Below are 22,270 nucleotides of genomic sequence, written 5' to 3' on the forward strand. Positions count from 1 at the left end.
CGACCTGTCTCCAACGGTAATGTGTCACTCTTCCAAGGCTATTCAAATGATCTCTTTGATCTTGTACATCTACCTGACCTGTTCTCCTTCTTCTACTTTCCTCAACCTTGCCAGTACCATTTTTCTAGTTCATCAACCACTTGCATCACCTGTTCAAAATATGTAAGCTTCTGCTTGCTAATCCTCAGCTTAAGGGAGCATTTAGTTTTATTTGGCCCAGAATTTTTGATTGACTGGTTTTTCAGTCCACGGTATTCTTGATAATCGTCCCCAAATCCAACATTCAAAGACATCTGTCTTCTTTCCCTCACTCTTTCTCAATGTCCAACTTTCACAGCTGTACATTGCTCTTGGAAAAACCATTGCTTTAGATATTCTGATCTTTGTTGTCATAGAAATATCCTTATTCTTCATGGTCTTGTCTGCTATTTCCTTCGTCTCTAAAATTAATCTCTTCTTCACTGTCAACGTTAAGTTCTTTACTGTCAATTGTAAGTTCCTAAACATTACCTTTATCTTTTTAATATTTAATATTAACTCAGATTTTTCACTTTCCATTTTTACTTTCATAATGAGCTCTTCTAAGTCTTCTTTACTTTCAGCTAACAACGTGCTGTCAACTGCGTATCTCAAATTCTTAGTGTTTAAACCTCCAATTTTGATTCTAGCTGCCCTCTCTCCTAATTCGACTATTCTTATATTTGCTGTATAATTAAACATACATGGGGATAATATGCATCCTTGTCTCACTCCCTTCTCTATTCTGAATCACTTTGATTTTTTAAATTCAATTCTTACAGCACCTTCTGGCTCACTGTAAAGGTTCATCCTCCTTATATTCACTTGCTCTCTCCATTATCCCCCTTCTTTTAGCGTTCTGATTTCACATCCCTCTGCCTTTTTTCAAAAGCTGTGTTCATTTGGCACTACTTTCTATGTGTATAGCTGTATTTATTGTATGTTCTGAAGAAAACGCTTCTTGTGTGATGAATTAGTACAATGAGTAGCTAATTTGCACATTCACTTGTACCCCCTTTGATAAAGCTACCGTATATATATATCCATCCTTTCCAATCTCTTGGCCACATAGACCCATGTTGGTTGACATGGAGCTGTTAGCGCTTTAACTGCCTCTTCTCCTGCAGCTTTAAACAGTTCATCTGTCTGATGCTATCCCTTTTGACACCTGGTCTATTATCTTTCAAACTTCCCTTGATAGTATTGCTTCCTGAATATCTTCTCTCTCAATTTTTTCATTATATAATCCCATTTACGAAAGTTTTCAGTATAGTCTTTTCATCTTCCTTTAATCTCATTTGCCTCCATCAGATTGCTTTCATGATTAACCTTTGATAGCCCTCCCTTGGCTGTAAATTTTCCTGATTTTTTTTTTTTTTTTTTTTGAGCTTCTCAAAACTGCCTCTCATTTTCCTTTCTTGCTATTGCTTAGGAGGGCATGATGAATGGATGCAGAGTAGCAGGTAGAAGTGGGCTGTGATCAAATGGCATTGCCTTTGTCTCTTTTGAGCCCATAACTGAGGCAGCTTGGTCATCTTTAGCTGTTCTAGTTTTAAAGAAGAGTTTTCCCCAATCCCCCGATATTTTTCCTGGGCACATAATCTGCCATACTTTATCAACAGTGTGGTTAATGATATGGTCATGGGCTGGCATCTGGCCAGCTTCTATTGGCCACTTTGTGGGCATGCCCCTCTTCTCTGACTGCAGGGCACAGCCCTTGGTAGACTGAATACCTGGGTTTCACAAAAGCATCCGACTGGCACTTTTTCTGGTTTAGGAAACAGATTTGTCCTGCCAAAGGAAATGTTGTGAAAATGAAGCATCACATGTAAGGACTCTTTCTTTTAATTGAACAGCTTCCCAGTAGTACCAGTCTAAATTTGGGACTTGGGTGCCAGACAGTTTTGCTTTGATAGGAGTTATGGGTATGTTCTTAAAAGCAGTTGCAAAATTCATTCTTTATTCAGGGTTGGTTACCATGCAGATTTAGACCTGTCAGGTGGAGATAACATGAGTGGTGTGAAGGCTTTGTGGGCACATACCTGGATGGATGGATGGATGGATGGATGGATGGATGGATGGATGGATGGATGGATGGATAGATAGATAGATAGATAGATAGATAGATAGATAGATAGATAGACAGACAGACAGACAGACAGACAGACAGACAGACAGACAGACAGACAGACAGATGATAGTTCCTGCTGTTCACATTTCCCTGAATTGAGATTCTGAAGTCTTACAGATTCAGCAGTGTACTAAGAATTATGTCAAGCAGGGCTCTAGGCAAACAGATATTATCTTACTATGTATCAGTTTTAAGACACATTTGTTTGTTTGCTTGAAGCATTATTTCCCTTCATTGAAAAGAGAGGAGCAACTTATATATGGCTTTAAAAAAAGACTAGCCTTGCTGTCAGAATTACAGAAAGAGATGATATAAAAGGAAAAAAGGAAGAGGAGAGAAGAGGAAAAAGAAGCAGACTCAGCTGTTAAAGTTAGTCATTCTTGCAATGACCACCCAGTCCAATCACGTAGTGCACATTAAAATATATTACCTGTCTGTACCTGCTGTGGATTGAATATCACTTGGAGGAATAAAAGGGCCTGGAGGAGGATATGAGAGCAAACACCAGTGGGGCTGTCAACAGAAGAGGGCAAGAATGAGTATTTTGCTGCCTCAGGGAAAGGATTTGATCTAAAGTAAAAGGAGAAACTTCTTGATGGTCAGAACAATTGACTACAAAGCCAGCTACCTAGATGCGTGCTGAGCTATCTCTTGCTGGAGGCTAAAAAATCATCCCTTAAAGCTTTTTTAAACACAGGTTTTGCTGCTTTGCTATGGTTTGGACTACCTAGCCTAGAAAGTGACTGCTCACTCTAAAGATCTTTGGTGCAGCCCTGTTCATAATTTAGTACCTTCAAAATGGGGGTTAGGATTGCATGTTTGAATGCAGATGAAAAACTCCCTCCATATGGAAAGCTAGCATCTTAGGCTACTAGGCTAGACCCTTCCCTTCCTTTTCTTCTTGATGTGTTACCTTTCTATGAACAGGCTGTTGATTGAATTTGATAAAACAGCCAGACATGTATTCCTACAGCTGTGTTTATATAATATTACTTAATGGCCACTTTCTTTGGTCCTTAGACTATATCAGTGTGGAAAGTATGTTTGTCCTGTTCCTTCAGAATTTTTTAGGAACAGAAAAATCTGAGCAGTTCTGAACATGGGACCAGTGCCCTCCAGCACCCGAGAGGAAGGTGCGGTCAGCATCCCTTTGTGGAAAGATTTAAAGACGTCACAGCTCAAAAGCTTAGCTATAATGAGCTGTTGGATATAGTCAGAGACCGGTGCTTTGCCTGATATATTGCTATTGCTCCTCAGTGGCTTGCTGGGTCTGATGTAGGGAATTGCCTATGTGCTTCTCTTCAAAATCTTTTCACTGGGGATGCTGGGACTTTTGCCTCCTGTAGATGCAAACATACATGGTTTACTGACATACATTGGTCACCTTTCTACCTGTACAAGCACAATCCTAAGAGTTTGTAAGCATCAGGAGAACCTTGCTAGTCTAGCCATCATGAAGGAGGCTGGGAGTTGTAGTCCAGCAACATCCAGAGGGCTGAAGCTCCCCATCCCTGTGATAAGCGTGGTCAGTATAAATATGTGTGATGTTACAGACCAGGATAAACTGGACACGTCATCTGTCTTGAGTCCAAGAACGTGATAGAACATCATCACCCAGAAGTTCAGGCAATCGGAGTAAAGTTCAACTCTAAGTGACTTACCCAGATCCATCGATGCAGTTTTCTTGCCATAATAGGAATATAGTGTGCCATTGCTTTCTTCCAGGATTTTTTTTCAGCATCCCAGTCTAGCCCTTTTCTGTATCTGACTTTCTCCAAAAAAAGTGAGAATTCTGGTATTGTGTCCAAGCTAGGCAATGTTTTCATGAAGAAGGTGTGCCGGGTGCTAACTTTCCTTTTTTAAAAAAACCATTCACTGGGTTATTTGAAAACAATTTTAAGCATCTTTACAACTCTGTGGTTTTTAATTACATTTATACCCACGACTGGATTTGTTTGCATTCATTGTTGCTTTTCTCGTTTGTGTAATGTTTGCATCTCGCCTTGGAACCACCGGTGAAAGGTGACATATAAGCTACTTGAATGAATAAAAAGCAGCAGTTGCTGACTTCTGTGGTTCTGTGTAAAGTGGAGCTCAGGTGTGGTAGCGATAAAAAAAGAAGCAATAAAGGTACTAAAAGAAGTTAGAGACAGAGGGAAGGAACAGTATATGATCTGGGCTACAGCAAATAAATTAGCAACAAGTAGCGAAAACCATACGCTGTGGACGCTTCTGTGCAAAATCATTAATCTGAATCAGGAATCAGGAGAAGCTACTATTCTAGATTAATCCTGTGTAATACAATAGCTAGGGTTTTAACCGTTTATTTAACAAGCATGATGCCCTGGTTCACTCGTAGGAATCGATACACCATGATTTGTAAACCATAATAACTAGGTTAAAATATAACGCCAGGTGAAAGCCCAAAATAAACCACATCGCAGCTCAATCCGATCATGAACCTGATTATAGAAACAGAAAAGCCAGCGTGCTCGTTTGCTTGTTTTTTAGCTACGGTGACAGAAGAAACAGTGGCCCATTCAAAAGGATGATTGCTGTCTAGATCCAGGTCTTTGGGTTATTTTCCTTATAGTGGTTTGTGGACTCTTCTGCTGTCGCGCTGTTCGTGAGTTCCATATTTCAGAAGAGCGGGATAAGGAAATGACAATCTTATTATTTAAAGCTGTGTTTTTTGCTGGTTTCCCAAGGCCAATTTCAGCCCATGGCAACGCTGATTTAAAATTCCAGCTTGGTCTGTTATTAAAACCCTGCAAGCTGAAAGCCAGATTTGGATTTTGATAGAGGGGCGCTGCTGACATCACAGTTAAGGCAGCTGGAGTGCCATGGTGAAACCCAGATGCGTTTGGCAGTAGCACACTCCTACAATTGTTTCACCTTGATGTAAGTCAGCGCCCGCAGGGAGGGATTTGAAAACTGTGATTGCCGTAGGCTGAGTCCGTTGCTCAAGAAGACTGGGCCTTGGTGTTGGGGGAGTGAGGAAGAAGAATTGGGAGCTGCAGAATCGGGTCCCTTGTCCAGCACTAGTTTGGCTGTTGAGAGGAAATTCCTCGATTCCATCCGCAACTCTGTGAGCCCTAGCACCAGGAACACTTTGGGGATAAGGTAAAAAGAGGAAGTTGGGACTCTAATTTCTGCTGCCAGCAAGAAAGAGCTTCTTTCAGCTCTGCGCCTTGGTTTTTTCCCCCTCCGTGAGGTGGTTTTCTGAGCAGTCATTCTCCCAAGAATGCAGGCGGTTTAATTAGCGATCTCCAGATACCTCGTGGACAGCTAAGTGACCAACGATGTGACCAAGATCAACTTCTATGCAGCTGCCGGGAGCTGCTCGCTTCGTCCTGAGGGGAATTTCTGCTTTGATTCCGGTTCCTTTTTTTCTCCAGTGGGAAGGACCATGTATGGCCCTTTTATCCACTGGAGCATTCATGAGTCACCTTCGTGCAGGATTCTTCCTTCCTCCTCATGCATCCTGGAGCCTGGGGCCCAGAGAACGCTAGCAACGGTGGCCTTGCAGCTTCACGCCTGCCTTGTGCATCAGTCCCCCGCTTCTCTAGTTCTCTGCATGCGATGTCCCCCAAGAAAACTCTGTGTTGCACAGATGCTGTGTGCACTCAAGAAGGGCGGGAGCTTTGTGGCTTAAACCACATGACAGCCTTGGTAGAATAACACAATTAAACTCTTTCATAGCTTCCCCTCAAGGCAATGCAGGTTGCCCCCCACTGCGTTTTAATAGGCTTCTGTGCTCCCCTGAGCAGGTGTTAACAAACTGCCCAGTGTCCTTTTCTCACTGACTGCCATGCAGTAAATCTTGCAGTTGGGCTTCCTGGGAGTGGAGCTGAAATAAAGCTGTTCCCCCCACATCACTTTTCAGTGTCTTGGAATACTGTCCAGAGATTTTTTAGCATAATATTCAGAGTCCATATAAGTAAAGGGGACATTCTTTTCACATTCTTGAAATTAGAAAGCCGAGTGCTCGTGGTAGCTTCTCATTTTTGGAGATCAAGCTCATCTCATTTTTGGTAGCTTTTGCTGCTCATGGTAGCTTCTCATTTTTGGAGATCAAGCTCAACATTAGCATGAATATATATCGGGAAGGAGCAGAATAGTGCTTGCAAGCTCCTTTCTTCTCCAACTTTGGTATGTTGGGGAACAACTTTTTTTTTTTAATTGAAACACCAGGAAGCCTACCAAGTAAAAGGACAATCCAGGTAGTGAAGCAAGATGAGTCACTGTAAACAGGATTTCCAATTGGAAACAGTTAGACATTCTCATAGCTTAGTATCCATGGATGGGAAAACTCTGTTTCACAGCAGCAGTTCCTGCTTCAGAAACAGCAAGGTACCACTGCTTTGAGCTTCAAAGAGATGTTCCCACTGAGGGGATTCTTGCCTCACCAAGTCTCCCAGGTCTTGGGTTCTCCTAGTGATGTTGGCTTGACCTGGGAAATATGCCTGAATAATTATGCCATTGGAGGTCACAGTAGTTTGTGGCAGTGGCTAACTGGAAACTTCTCCAGGTTTTCAACACATTTATGTGCATCTTTTAATGTTGCACTTTCCCTTGTACAGCTTTCACTCAGATGGCCCCTAGATTTTCTTTTCTTTTTTTAAATAAAACAGAAAAACCTGAAAGATGGGAGAGGGGCAAATATTTGCAATGTATTTTCCATTTATCAGTGGGGAAAAGGATGCTTGTGTCAACACAGCCATGGTGAACCTGAGATGGCAGGAAAAGGTGTTCAGTTGTTGCCCATCTTGAAATGATAGCAAGCAAATGAGCAGAGATTAGCTGGCTATTATCTGGACTTAGCTATTGGCCAAAAAGGGCAAGCAGAAATTGGCGGGTGGTTCTGTGCGTCTAGAGTCACAGACTATCAGGATGGCTGTGCTCAGTCTGAATAGGTCTGCAAATAGTCAAGAGAGTTGAGTCTTGGATGCACTTTAAGGTGGGCTGAGAAAGATTGCTAGATAGAAAGGCTGATCATCTGGAAGACCTCTAAAAAGTTAGAAGGACGAAACATACACAATCATACCATACCTCTCTTGCCATCATTTCACAAATAAAAATGGAAATTTGCTTGTATCACCTCTGTTTTATAATAGGATTACTGTTTGAAGTCCTACTTCTGTTATATTGCATATTAGTGAAAGCTTTTCTCTGCCTCTGATACTCAAGTACTCAATAGTCTTTGTTCTTATAAAAGAGACAAGGCTAACCAGGTAGCTTCCAGATGTGTTGGATAACAGTTCCCATCATAGAGGTGATGGAAATTGTGGTCCAATTCTTCTGGAAGGAATCAGTTGAGGAAGGCTGGGAAAGCATTACCATTATACAATGAGAAGGGGGAGCCCAACCCCCATATTATCAGAGTAAAATCCTTTGTACTGCACGGTAACTAAATATTCCTTTATATGTGCTCTAAGAAACAGTAGGGTAGATTCAGACTAAATTAGTTACGGTTTGATCCCACTAAAGTAAATCTGAAAAAGAGGTAATATCTCTTGTTGATGTTGGGGAGAATTAACTGCAGCTGACTTACCCAGCCAAAACCGAATCAAAGATTTTGCCTGCCATCAAGTGATCCTTAAACACTAGCCTTTTCCCCCAGGCCTTGGGTTAGGATGTTAGGATGGGTCCCTTTAAATTGTGTGTGTGTTTGTGTGTGTGTGTGTGTGTGTGTGTGTGTGTGAGAGAGAGAGAGAGAGAGAGAGATGGAAGAAAGTTAGGTTGTTCCCTCAGACAAGTGTTCTCTTCTGTACTGTATATCTTTTTTTTTTAATTTTGAAAAGCCAGAGAGCCTAGAAATGTAATGAACAAACAAATAAAATGGACAAATAAATAAATGATAGGACTCAAGAGTTTTCTAGATTTGTTAACAATGTCATGTTCTTGGAGGAAAGGGATTGGTCTGCTTCCACAGCCTGCAAGAACTCTTTTTTTTTTCTCCCAAAGAAGTAGTAGGATTGTCAGCCTATCATAATTATAGCGACTGCTTTTCTTCCAGCAAATGAAAATGAGACTGAAAATAGATATTATAGCATTACAATAATGTAACACACTGTTACATCACCATGAGATAAGCAGGGTTGAGAGTCATTGGTTTGCCTAAATTGTAGTTAATTTTAAGACCAAGTGAGCATCTGAATCCAGGTCTACCCAGTTCCAGTCCTAACAACAAATTCATGACAACATCTTTCTCCAGTCTGGAGTTCTTCAGATACACTGGGACCTAGAATTCCAAGCCTGCATGAATTCCCAACACATCTGAAAGGTGTGATGTTGGAGAAGGTGGAATTACAACCATGTGGGTTATCAGATCCCAATTCTAGAGGGCACAAGTGGATGATGAAGGATGGGAAAGAGCAGGATGTTGAGGACAATAAGAGCGCTTTTCCAGCTAGACTGTCTATATCTTGCTTTAGTCTATAAGTCATTTTATTATAGAGATGAAGGAGGAGGGGAAGGAATAAGATGGGGTTAGGTGCCAAATCCAGAAATGTACTACTGATGTCAAGAACCAGTTTTAAATATCCTTTCTTTTTTTTTAGCAGGAAAGAAGGGGCCATGGTGGATGCTGGCCTGGCCAGCGATGGCTTAGGGAGACTCTGAGCCTATGGCCATTGTTGAATTAGTGTTCTCCACCCACCCTTGAGACAGCAGAAAATTGTGCTGGCATGAAATTGGCTGCCCCTATCCTGCTTCTCTTGTCTCTGTTCCAAATCGCTGCCAAATGATGCTCTAGTGATTATGCATGTGCAGTGTGTGATAGCCAAAGCCATGGGTTGATTCCCCTCTCTCTTCGGCACATCACCAGCCAGAGGGAAAAACATCAGCAATTAAGTCACAGCATTGCAGCAGGAAAGGGATGGGCCTGGCTGCAGGACTCCGTCCATCACCTCTAGGTTCTTTTCTTTGCCCCTCCTCCTAAACGTATCCTCTCATAACCTGAGTTGAATAATGTAAAAAAAAAGTTCAGAGTCACGAAGGGAGCTGAGTCATAAGCAGCACTTTTATTTAAGATTCCGGTCCCCTTCCTTTCATTTCTTTATATAGGCAACAAATGATGACATCCAGATGCCTTCATGTTCTTTCCACAATTTTGCTATTTCAGCCTCATGCTAAACTGGTAAGGACCGTAGAGTTCAATAACGTACAGTTGTGCTGGCTGAGCAATCTAGGGTTATTACACAATTCTAATAGACTAAATTTACCAAATGCGAGTCGCTCCCACCCTGCCATAGAAGATGTAAAATAGTGACCTTCGTGTGTCATGCTATAAGGATAGACATGTGCTTGTAATAAGGAACCATTTCCGCACAGCTGGAGCAGAGTGGCCAGAGGGTTGCACCCAAGATCAGCCTTCCTTAATTTGGTGCCCTATAGATGTGCTGGGACTGCAAGTTGTAGAATTCCCATCCGGGGCCCCTAGGAGTGGCAGCCTCAATGCATCAGGCTGGAGAAGGCTAGCTTAGACCCTTTGCTATCTCCTTACCTCTTTTCTCCTTCCAGTGGTCTTGGTATCTCCGTCAATTTCCAGTGGGAGAAAATGGCCACTGTTCTTTTTAAAAAAAGTAATGTTGCCACACAAGACAGTTTTGTCCAGAATCTGGTACACTTAGTTCCAGGGTGCTCCCTGCATTCCAAAGACAGATGAATTGGTAAGGAGTAGCAGTCAATCAACTGTTTCATGCCTATCATACAAACTCTAAATCCTTCCTTTTCTGCATGTAACCTTCCTGTGATTTAAAAAAATCAATCCCATTTATCTCACAGTGCCAGTTCAAGGCCCCTCCCTCTGATGGCTTTCTCTTCAAAGTGAGCTTGAACTGGTTGGCTCTTGAAACAGAGATTTCCTTCAAAGAAGTGGCTTGCTTTTGGAAAATGGGACACAGAACCATCCTAAATAAAATGGGGCAGCATTATATTCTCCATCTTATAATCTCCATAGAGGGTGGGTCAGGAGTGAAGAGGCTTACCAAAGTCAACCTAACGAACCAACAATTGAGGTGAGATTTAAACTGGATGCATTCTGATTTCTGAATTTTGTTGTTTTTCCTTACAATGCCATACCAGTTCTGACTATTAATTTAGAAACTGGGAAAAGGTTTTAAGTAATGCTACCATGTCGTGTTGTAACCTGCTGACAACAGTCCACATTTTCAACAGGATGCTGAAGAAAAGATGTAGAGAGAAGGAATGAACTCCTGTGGATAGTGCCAACCTGCGGAAAGTATGACTGACACCGAGAGATTTAAGAAATAATTTACTGTCTCTCAGGAACAGGAAAGGTAAAATGGATGCAGGCTGCGGCGCTTTATTGGACAGACAAGCTCCCCAACATCTTACTGCTGTCACAGCCAGATATTCGTTTTATTACATTTGTACCTCGCCTTTCTTCTGTGCAATTCATGGCAAACTCCCAGGAAATCTCCCCTTCAGTCTCTAACCAGAGTGAGACTGGCTTTGTCTTAGCAAACGTTACCATTCTCTGAAAATCAGGCCATACCTTAGAACCAGCTTGGGTGATGTAGTGATTAGGCTCCAATAGAAGTGAATATGTGTAGCTCAGGGTTGAACTTCACTGCACTGAAGACGTTACCTAGCTGGGTAATGAAATGTTTGCAAGAAAACAACCAAGCTCAGAGAACCCCAAGGACTCCACAGTGATTAGGCTGTTGGATTAGGACTGGGGTGACCAGATTCAAAGCCCCAGTCCGTCTCAAAACTCATTGGCCGTAGAAGGAACAGTAGACCTTTCACTAAATAACTATGTAACTCAGTGGAGGGAGAGGGTTCATTGGGTGGGTCAGTGAGCTGGACTTTGGATTACCACTACTCCCATCACCACCCCCATGAACCAGTTAAGTGTGTTGTACAAACAGGATTACTGAATGACTTTGAGCCAGAGTCAATGTGAAGATAAAATGGATTGGCAAGAACCAAGTATAACATCTTGAATTCTGGAGGGAAAGTAGAATATAGATGTAATACATTTACCAATAAAATATTACCATTACTAACCGAGGTTACTACTTTTACCTGGCTGGCCCTTCTGAGATGCAACCTTCCCACCAAAAGAGCACCATTCCAACCATAATGCAAACAGGCCCCAATCCCTTCTTTTTTTCTGCCCTGTTCCTATAAGATTGCCTTCACATAATCCCCAGCCCAGTGGATATAATTTGATACACTCTAATACGATCATAGTTCGATGACCCACAGGGGAGGGATTGGCCCAGCTCCTATTGGCTATTTTAGGCTGGTTTGAACGCTACCCCTTCATTCTAGTCTCCATCACTGCTGTTCATCTTTGGACAACAGGATAATCTGGTTCTTTCAAATCAAGATCTCCTCTTATATCTGGCAGATTTCTGAGCCAATCCAGTTCAGAGATCTTTCTTTGAAAGCGGGATCAGACAAGGGTCCATGTAGGAATTACATGACACAGTGGGAGGGAGACTCCCACTTTATGGCACAACCCAACCAGCTTTTAAGTGGGCTATTTTTAAATTCAGATTTAATGCTAAACCTGTGCTTATAAATAGCCTGATAGCCACACTATAAGTTGGGTGACGCAGTAGCAGTGTTCCTCCTTGTAAGTGGCCAAAAACCTGCTATTTACATGTTTCTTTCCTTATTTATAGTCTGTTGTTCCCCTAAAAGTTGAAAATTAGCCCCATGTCAATCCATAAGAGAGTTGAATGTGGATTTGAACCTTGGTCTTCCTAGCCAACACACTAAACAATGGACAAGACAGAATGCATCTAAAGAGAAGGCAATTGTATTGTTATTATTTTTAAGTAGTACTACTCATACCTTCCCATGGCATACAGTGTTCACCTGCCAGTCAGCAATATGAGAGCCATCCAGTTAAAGGGAATTGGATACATGCATATAAAAAGTAGACTTTAAGCCAAGACGTAATCGTGTATGTTATTACTCAAAAGTTCCACTGTATTCATTGATGTTCATTCCCAGGTAAGTGTACGCTCCAGAATTCCCCAGCATGGTGCCCACCAGAAGTGCTGCATAGTTGTTGTTGTTGTTGTTAAGTTGTTAAGTCGTGTCCGACTCTTCATGACCCCATGAACCATATCGCACCCTTCCTGTCCTTCACTGCCTCCCTGAGTTTGCTCAGTTTCATGCTCATTGCTTCAGTGATGCTATCTAACCATCTCATCCTCTGCCATCCTCTTCTCCTTTTGCCTTCAATCTTTCCCAGCATCAGGGTCTTCTCCAAAGAGTCCTCTCTTCGCATTAGGTGACCAAAGTATCTGAGCTTGAGCTTCATTATCAATCCTTCCAATGAGCAGTCAGGGTTGATTTCCTTTAGGATTGACTGGTTTGACCTCCTAGCAGTCCAGGGGACTCTTAAGAGTCTTCTCCAGCACCACAGTTCAAAGGCATCAATTTTTTGGTGCTCAGCCTTCTTTATGGTCCAGCTCTCACAGCCATACATTACTACTGGAAAAACCATTGCTTTGACTATGCGGATCTTTGTCGGCAAGATGATGTCTCTGCTTTTTAATATGCTGTCTAGGTTGCCATAGCTTTCCTCCCAAGGAGCAAGTGTCTTTTAATTTCATGGCTGCAGTCTCCATCTGCAGTGATCTTGGAGCCCAAATAAATGAAGTCTGTTACTGCTTCCATTTCTACCCCTTCTATTTGCCAGGAGTGCTGCATAGACCACCTTCATAATCTGCAACTAGCATATGCTGACTGGATGTGATGGGAACTGTAATCCCAAGATAGATGGAGGGTGTTAGCCTGAAGAAAGCAAATTTATAGGATTTTAGCTTTATTCTGCAGTCCTGAATGCAATTACTGGGAATGCATTCTTTTTAATCCAGTGGGTCTTATTAAAGGTAAACATGCACAGCATTATATAGGTCCTGTTTGCACAATACGTGTAACTCAGATCTCTTTACCAGTGGTTGTATACACACATAATCATACTAACGGTGTTCAAATAACTGGTTTGGGAGTTACTGGAATCCTCCCCTTTTCTCCAGAAATGGCTGGCATCCCATAAACTCTTGCTTTGTCAGTACTGTGTATGCACCTTCCCTGTTTGCTGGGCAGACAGCAGTAGCCATAGATTGGTTGTTGAAGTCAGTCCTGGTCTGTGAAGACAGTTCGGTGCTGCCTCTCCTAGTTCTGTAATGAAAGTTTCCCTTTTTGGCCCTCCTGTTCTCTCCATCTCTCTTTTTTGGGGGGGGGGGGGATGGAGGCCTCAAACACAAAATGGATCAGTTGACTGGGGCTAGATGTTCCCCTGAGACTAACTGGTCAGGTGGAGATAGCTTAACATTATGAATCAATGGGTCTGTTTGGGGTAAATTTTATCCTGTAGTGTCTAATGACAATGAGATGGGCGGTGACAAATTTGATGAATGAATGAATGAATGAATGAATGAATGAATGAATGAATGAATGACCAGGGACAATTGGCCCATTTCAACACAACCCCCTCTCCCCATTCACCCAGTTAAGTGTGTTGTAAGAACAGGGCTTTAGTGTGGTGTGTCAAAGAGAGACTTTTGTTCACAGATAAATTCCTACAGAACAACTGATCTTAAGATCTTTGTTTCACTGAGACGAAGAGGATGGTGTAGCGATGAACTTCTTCCATGGCTGGTTGAACTCATCTGTTATTGCAAAATCTTTTGCACTTGCTTCCCTTCCCCTCTGCAATGACAGTGAAGGAGAAGAGACTGAAAACCCTTAACCACAGCTTGGTTTTCTAAGGTTGCTTGGAAGGCTTGCCGCTCTCATTGAGAGAATTTGATAACACATTTTTTTAGAACTAAAACAGACTAAAAAAGTAGTGTGCATGGAACTTGAGAACCAAACATGGACTGGGGGGGAGGAGGAAATGACAACACGTGCATGATGGTGTCATCATTGAAATACTGTAACTCAACCTACTTCAGATGTCAAGACACAAGTACATCAGCATTTCAATAGTGAGTTCACTGGTGCGTGTTGCCCCTTAGCTGTCATAAGAGTTTTCTGTGAATGCTACTGGAAAGGAGGAGAAATGCTTTTTGGGGCAGGAAGTTTCTGTATTTCAAATAATGTGTGATTTCTGCTTCTAGCCAGAGAGTGAAAGCAAGAAGGGCAAATTAAATACAAATCTGAAACTCCAGAATGTTTCTGCTCTCTTTCTGGGAAAGGATTAATGGTGGAAACAGCAATGTTTTTCTTAAGAAGTTCGGAAAGAACATCTTTCCTCAGTTGGCAGCTCCAGACCAGGATATTTTAGTTTGGCATTTTAAGCACTCCAGGACATTTAGCTGCAATATAAGTTAAAATAAAATCTCCCAAGGGCCATAGGTTAATTCAGAGGCCCCTCGCCCCACCTGCCGGATTGCCCCAGTTAAAGTAGAACAACATCCACTGCACCTCTTCCAAAAGGTTTACCAGTTAGAAGGAGACTGTAGCAAATCTTTATGGAATAGTATGCCTTTTGCTCCATGCCTGAATGATTCATTCACTGCTTTTCTCTTCTGCCTGGCACAGCAAGTGGCATTTTAATTTTATCTCGCATCAAGCAAGAGAAAAATGTGGTGGTGGTGAATGGACTACCTGGCTGGGGAATGGAGGTGACAGAAACACCATCCTATCCTATCCTATCCTATCCTATCCTATCCTATCCTATCCTATCCTATCCTATCCTATCCTATCCTATCCTATCCTTCTCCTCCTACTCCAGGGTTGGGAGTAACAATAACACACACGCACACAAGGGCAAAGATTGGGCTTTTAATTCAGCTGAATCCAGTTCCTTGATTTGCAGAGAATATATGATGTGTTACTTGTGTGCATCACTACAGTGATGTGGAAGTAGGGAGTGTGGAGTAGATCCAGGTCTAAACATCTGTAGATGTTTCTGTACTAAGAATATTGGGATATGTCTCTTATTCCTGTCACAGCTTTAGGGGAAGAGTAAGCTCCAGCAGCATCACAAGGCCCACCAAAAAGAGAAGGAAGACATTTCAGTATTTTGTTGAGTTGTTTGAAGCACTTTGGAAGTGAACTCAACCTCATTAGTGTCTCACTCATTAATGTGTGCATTGGAATGCCTGCAGATTACGTGTGCCTCCAGATTTTATGAGACTCTCAGATCAAGATGCCTGGCAAAGTGATGTTTCAGGGGAGATGTGCACCATTTAAATGATAATTTTCACACAACTTATTTTTAAAAGTTCTAAAAAGACCGGAGGGAGTGGATTTGTCTTGAAATGCTCAGAAAACTAACACTGATTGGAACTGACCGGATCTATCCATTCCTAAGTCAAAAATGCTGAGAATCCCCACTATGAAACTTCCATCACTTCAGGAATAGTTTACAAATGTGGCAGGGTGGAGTAGGAACCAGGTGGTGGGGTGGAGGTTACTCTTCTAAGAACCGTATATGCCAGCTAGAATATATAGAATGATCTGGAATTGGTGGATAGGTATATTTGTGGATATGCTGATAGGTGAGTCATTCTGCCCTTTGGGATGAACCGCGCTCTTGCTTCATGGTAAATAAAATGGTGGACTTAGATGACCCCTCGCATTATCTACCAGTTCAGAAGAGACCAGTATTGCCATTATGGGCTGACTTGACTTGGTTTACACCAGAGCTGGCCTTGGCCCTTCCATTTTCCTGACTGCTTGGGCCTTAAGCTGGCAAACCTCCCTGCAAATTCAGTCATCACCTTTTGCTGCTCTTGTCTCTCGTTTAATGAGCATCCCAGCATGCGCTCCCTGTACTTGTGAACAGGGCTGTCTCTGTTACTCCTCTCCGCCTGCTGTGCGTGTGGCTCGGTGCTTTGGTCGTGTGAGATGCAGTTTAAAGGCAGACCCACGCATGGCTATAGGCTTTGATTATCCTTTCTCTCCTTCCCATGATTCCCCCCCCCCCCCCGCTCTCCTTTTATTGGCGATGGCTGCATGGACTCATTCACACTGAGGGGTGTAGGACTGAGATTTATGGCTCCTTGAGGCTTCCTTCCTCAAGATGGTGGATCCAGCATAGACAGACTGATTTTGTTCCCATCAAGGAAAGTGAGGAGAGTGGAGGAGCATTTGCCAAGGTTTTGCAGAACACTGCTGGGGAGCTCTCTCACCATTCTGCCCTGTTGTCTCCCTCTTCACCTCTTCCCAGGAAAAGAATGATGACAGCAGACGTGTTTCCCCCCCCCCCCCCGGGTAAAGTATTAGGTGCTAACGGTCTCCTTAATCTAGCAGAGGGGGTAGGGCAAGAACTGGCAGCAGGAAGCTGAGAGTGCATTCAGATCAGACTCAGATTATCCTTGTGTGACGTTGTCCCCCTCCCAGCTATTATGCATTGGGATAGAGGGCAATGAGATAGGAAGACAAGAATTAGGTGTCCCATCCCCTACAACCTTGCCAGATCAAGAGCGGATTCTGGGCCAAGGCTGAGCTGAATTGAGCATTTGGTACATCATCTGAGATTCTGCTCAACTCCCCAGGAGGGTTCTTGGAGGTAGACTTTTGTGTCCCAGGCTTGAACCATTTTCTGTTTCTCATAGGTTTTGATCATGGATGCTTGAGATGTATAGTTTGTCCTAGGAAGTCTCTTTCTGTACCACCATTCGGGACTTGCTGTACCTCCCTCACTGCCATTTTTGGTCTTCCTCCAGGTGGAGGAAGGTTCCGGTAAAAAACAAAACAGTCTTGCAGTCCTAGCTTTACCCATCCTTACTTGTGAGCTTATGGTTTCAACCTGTGGTTGAAAGCGTAGCTTCCCCCCTCAGAATCCACTTCATGGGTCACCCCAGCAGTCTTTCCACTTGGAAGGATTCGCCTCTCCATGTGTGGCCAGCAAAAGCGGCTGTTGATGTGGTGGCAGTACGCCTGCAAATCAAATAGTTCTGCTGTTGGGCAAAGGAATACCATTCATCCATCATGGGCTGTCAGCCAGCTGTTGTGTTGGCAAAAAAAAAAGGGGGGGGGAGATGACAGATTCCATGAAACAAACTGAGCTGGGATGCAAGTGAATAAGACAGAGGGAGTTGGAAGAACAGAAGAGGAGGCCCCCCGACATGCAGAAAGCCAGTGGACTATATTGATTGCAGCATATCTAAGCTGCTAGGCCTAGCCAGCCTGCTGATTCATTTAGCTTGGACTCCAGTATTCTGACAGAATTGGGTGCTTCTGAGAAACGATTATGAGTAACAGAAGCCATTTACCACTAGTTGCTTGTTCCCAATGTCAGACACGTTGGTGTCCACTGGCCATCTTGGCTGATGGCCATTCACATATTACCATATTCTGTTATTCTTTTGAGTTTAGCTGCTGTAGTTAGTGGCTCTGAGTGCCATGAAAATTACTCAGCAGCCTTAAGCATATTGGTATTTTATCTAATGGAGGTCAAATTAGAACACGGCCTCTCATGGACCTTATATATTACCACTGTTTTGGCAGCACTTCTCTGATGATCCAAAAGCATGCAGTGTGGATAAAGATATGCACACTTTTTAATTATGAAGTTTGATCCAGTTTTTAATTTGGCTTTTTTGTTGGATGGTTTTTGTTTTATGGAGTTTTGGAATTCTTGCTACCAAGCTTCAGAGTCAATATTTTCTGTTATTTAAAGGGAACGTTTGAGTAGTATTTTTCCGCAATCCACACCCTTCCAGATGTATTGAACTGGTTGGAAAGTGTCAAAGTTACACCCGAGGAGCATCTGGTTTGGGAAGACTACATTGGAGTGATTCAGGGCATTGCAACCTCCCATTGTGATACTAATATAATATTGGCCATACTTTAAATCAGACTTCCCCAATTTGATGTCCTTCAGGTACATTAGACTACAATTCCTATAATCCCCAATCCACATACTTGGTGGCCACAAGGTTATGGGTGATGGGAGATTTCATTCTGTACTTTTGGAAAATCCCATGATGGAGGCAGCTGTTTCATAGATTTCTGTATGACTTGCTCTCAGCATGATTCAGACAGGATGTATTGTATGGATAACTGAAGACTCACAGAGTATGCCTGATCTAATGTAACCTCATTTGTTTACCTCTTTGATAGGTTGTATGTGCAGAGGGCCATGTAACCAAGACCCTGAATTATCTTGAGATGAGCCCTTCAAGTGTCTTGAAGACTGGACCATATGGTAGCTCTTTCAAACCCCACTCACTCAGCCCTGGTCGGATATTTTCCAATGAGCCATCCAAAGCCAAGCTGGACCCTTTTGGTGGTGCACTGAGTCCATGGGACTGGACCAAGAACCAGACAGCCATGGAGCACTTCAATCAGCGAGCCAAAAGGAAGCCCTCCATGAAGGCAGGTCGTACCAAGAAGATCTTTGGATGGGGGGACTTTTATTTCAACATCAAGACCCTGAAGTTTAGCCTCCTTGTAACAGGCAAGATTGTGGATCACATTAATGGCACCTTCAGTGTCTATTTCCGACACAACTCCTCCAGCCTGGGCAACGTCTCAGTGAGCATTGTGCCACCCACCAAAGTTGTGGAATTTGATGTCTTGGTTCCCCCTATCTCCACCCAACATCTCCATCCCCAGCAGTCCACCTTAGCTGAGCCGAAGGAATCCAAGACCTTCAATTGTCATGTGGAGTATGAGAAGACGAACCGGGCACGCAAGAATAAGCCCTGCCTCTATGATCCATCCAAAATCTGTTTCACTGAGCATACACAGAGCCATGCAGCCTGGCTCTGTGCTAAACCATTCAAGGTCATCTGCATTTTCATCTCATTCTTCAGCATTGATTACAAGCTGGTTCAGAAAGTCTGTCCAGACTATAACTTCCAGAATGAGAATCCCTACTTTGGCTGATGTGAGGAATGGGCCTTTGAGGGATGGGGATGTGGGGATGAAATAAGTTGTGATTTTTATCCAGCAGAGAGTCAGAACTTTGGATGACTGGGGAAGAAAATATGAACTCCCTACCATACTTGATAGGACAAAAACAGCTGGTTTGGTTTAGGAACTGGATGCTGTTCCATCAGACATTCCACTTCTAGTAGCCAGTGAATTTCCCAGGACATTAGGAAGATGAAGAGTCACCAGAGGGACAATATTGTTTTCACAACTCATTCATCCCCTTTCTGATGCCATTTGGGAGCATCTCATGGGGATTCCCTGCAAGATGAAGAAATAGCTTGCTGTGGCTGTATCTCTTTTGTGCATACATAACCCCTGCTGCTTTGGTGGGGTTCTTACACTGATTACATGCTCACATCCCTCAGGATCATGCCTCCCAGGTAGAATGTGAAGGTTCAGGTAGCAGGGACAGATCTCTCTCTTCCTCAGGCTAAGTCACACATCATCCAACTGAGTTGTCCTTGGTATTCTCATGGACCTAACCGAGGGTGGGGGAATAGTATATTAACCAAGTGTGCTAATTCACTTCTCATCAGAGAACGTAGAAGAGCAAATGTCAACAGGGTTGAAGGATACTTGTGTAGGGCAGGAATTCCAGCTGCATGAACTTTACTGTTCCAATAAGGAGAGACAAAATGTGGAAGAGGCAGCATATTAAATCTGGGGATCTGTATCAACTGGAGTTGAACTATGTGTAAAGAGGGCACTTGGGATGGGAGCGAGTAAGATCATGGCATAAGGCATTTGCCTGAGCAAAGCAGGAGAAATGGGAGGTATGTAAGAATATATGTTGATGCAGCCAGGACAGTACAGATTGTGTGTGTGTGTGTGTGGGTGGGTTTGTATGTGAGAGAGAAAGTAGAACCATGATATCCAAAGCCATGTGTAAGGCAATGATTGAAATTAATCAAAAGTATGTGCGCAAAAGTTACAGCATGTATGTATATGCAGCATGATAGATAGCCCAAACTTGTGACCCATTAGGCACCTACCTGTCACCTTAATGACATGTACCCACAAGAACATTTATATGAGTATGTAAGGAGAAACATATATGTATGTTAAGCGTGTGCGTGAATTGAACTAGGTCTGCAGGTTTTCAGTGATTGATTCAGCAGGTACCTTAACTAGACCCTTAGCCACAGATTAAAAGTTGATTGGCAGGCCCAAGACTGAAAGGCACCTCATGATGTAACCTGGCCCAGTGTACCAAGTCTTTTCTCCCGGTGGATTGGTGTTCCTTCCAGTTTACCTCCTAAATGAACTGACTTTGGGTTTCATGTCCAAGTGAAACCATTGGGCTTTCCTTACAGCAGTCAGAGTCCAGTGCAGGTAGGATTGGGAGTGCTCAGTCAAATGACTGCGGTCTTTTAAATGGTTGCATTTGCTTATTAAATTGTAACCATCCTCTTGCTTAATAGAAACCCAGGACATCCCTTCAGCCACTTCCAACAGGCACGAAGTATATTTTTCGCAGTTTGGGTAAATGTTTAAGTCAACAATTCGGTAATTCCCAAGATGGAGGTTGGGTACTGAATGTATCATTAGTATCAGCACTCCTGGTATCAGTTTCCATTTAGTCTTAAGGGATAAAAAGGCTGTTTCCACACAACAGACTCAACAGAACTGGGTGGTTGTGTTGTATGAAGCAGCATCGGGTTAAGCCATAATATGGTTTAATTTGGTTGGACATACCATATTATGTGAATTTATAGACTACATTAATCTAGGTTTAGACCTTAGTTTATTATGTAAGCCTTGCCAGAAAATTATTGCTCTCCCCAGCTCTGAAGACACAAAAGCCATTCGTCCCCATCTATTTCTGCCCTTGTTCAATACACAACTGAAAAGAGCTTTTTTTCCCTTGGAAGAGTTATTCTAAAAGCAGCTTACTATGTTTCTGCTCTTTGTCACCTTGTGGTGTAGAATGGTATGGAGGCTTTAAATTAATATATGAGAGGCTATTTTGGATTACCTGGCATTTGGGCAGGAGGGTGACTAGATTATATTCTGGCTACTTCCAGTTCTTTGATGCTGAATTTTCTTTATGTTTCTTATTGCATATCAGCTGCTCTACTTGCAAAGATTACAAAAATCAGTTCTGGAGGTCTGTAAAGGCCAGATTTGTAAGTCAACAGGGAAAATGATAAGTGTGTGTTTTGACAACATCTGCTATACTAAAAAATCCTATCAGTATTTGTTTTAAAGAACAAATTGCAAATGCAGAAATATCATATAGCTCAATGTTTTCTGAACCACTTTACATCAGGAAGAGTAGGTGAGAAATCACATGCTTGAATACTTTCCCTCCTATATCAAACATTCCTTGCCTTTATAAATCTAGCATATCAGGGAGAAGAGCCATGCTTAGCCTTTGTCCTGACATCTAGTCTTCTAAATGCAGAATTTGGATTGGTTCATTTAGTTTTGCGGAACTAGAATAATATCCAAACATTTAATTATTCCCCTGAATTCCAAAATAAGCATAGTCCCAGGAAAGCAGGTCCACGTGATATTCCTAAATGTGTAGTTCAGCTGCAAGAGTTCAAACACTAGAAATTAAACATTCTTTGCTGTTCAAATGTCCAAATCAAACCTAAAAACCAGATGTGGCTTCTTGGAGAATGACTTGAATTTTAACTTGCACCTTTTGTGAAGACAGTTTTGGCCTAGAAAAATCTCCTTTGCCTTCCCCTAAATATATTTACTTCCACGAGTGAAGAATATGTGATACAAGACTGGTTAGGCAAGTTCTATCATGTCAGGTTCAGAAACAAGGAATTACGAACCCATATTAATGGCAGGTGTTGAATCTGAAGATACTGCGACTTCCCTTATAGGTCTGATATCTCTGGGAGCTTTGTGGGTGATGTTTACAAATAAAGAAAAGATGCAAAGTAAATTCATACATTGGAGATCATGAATCAAATGTTTACCTCAGCTTCTGCCTGAGCAATTGGTTTTAGTGTACAAACTATACTTCTGCTAGCCACATCAAAACAAAATTGCGGACAGCCAAAACTCTGTGAAAGATTGTCTCTCAGCTATATTTGGGGTGTGTGTAACTGTATCAGTACACACAGCTGTAAAAGGCAACTTGAGAGTACAGGTGGTTGTGTCTATCCCTGATTGCGCAACAGCGTTTGACATTCAAACAAGAGGGATTAGGCAATTTTATGGATAAATCTGCCTAATTCCACATAAGTTTCCCAAACATTTCCTCTGTAGGACACAATT

General features: G+C 42.5%; 1 protein-coding gene across 1 annotated transcript in view; it reads left to right on the forward strand.

Moving 5' to 3' along the window:
- Positions 1-18,985, forward strand: part of NXPH4 (neurexophilin 4) — a 79,381-nt gene extending 60,396 nt beyond the window's left edge. The window contains exon 2 of the mRNA XM_025164777.2: positions 18,218-18,985. Within this exon, the coding sequence (XP_025020545.2) occupies positions 18,218-18,985 (768 nt within the window). The remainder of the gene's footprint in view (positions 1-18,217) is intronic.
- Positions 18,986-22,270: the final 3,285 nt, after the last annotated feature.

The sequence above is a fragment of the Python bivittatus genome, unplaced genomic scaffold (genome assembly GCF_059951505.1).
Source record: "Python bivittatus isolate LINGU-HERP-01145 unplaced genomic scaffold, Pbiv_v1 ctg000220_np1212, whole genome shotgun sequence".
Taxonomy (NCBI): Eukaryota; Metazoa; Chordata; class Lepidosauria; order Squamata; family Pythonidae; genus Python; species Python bivittatus.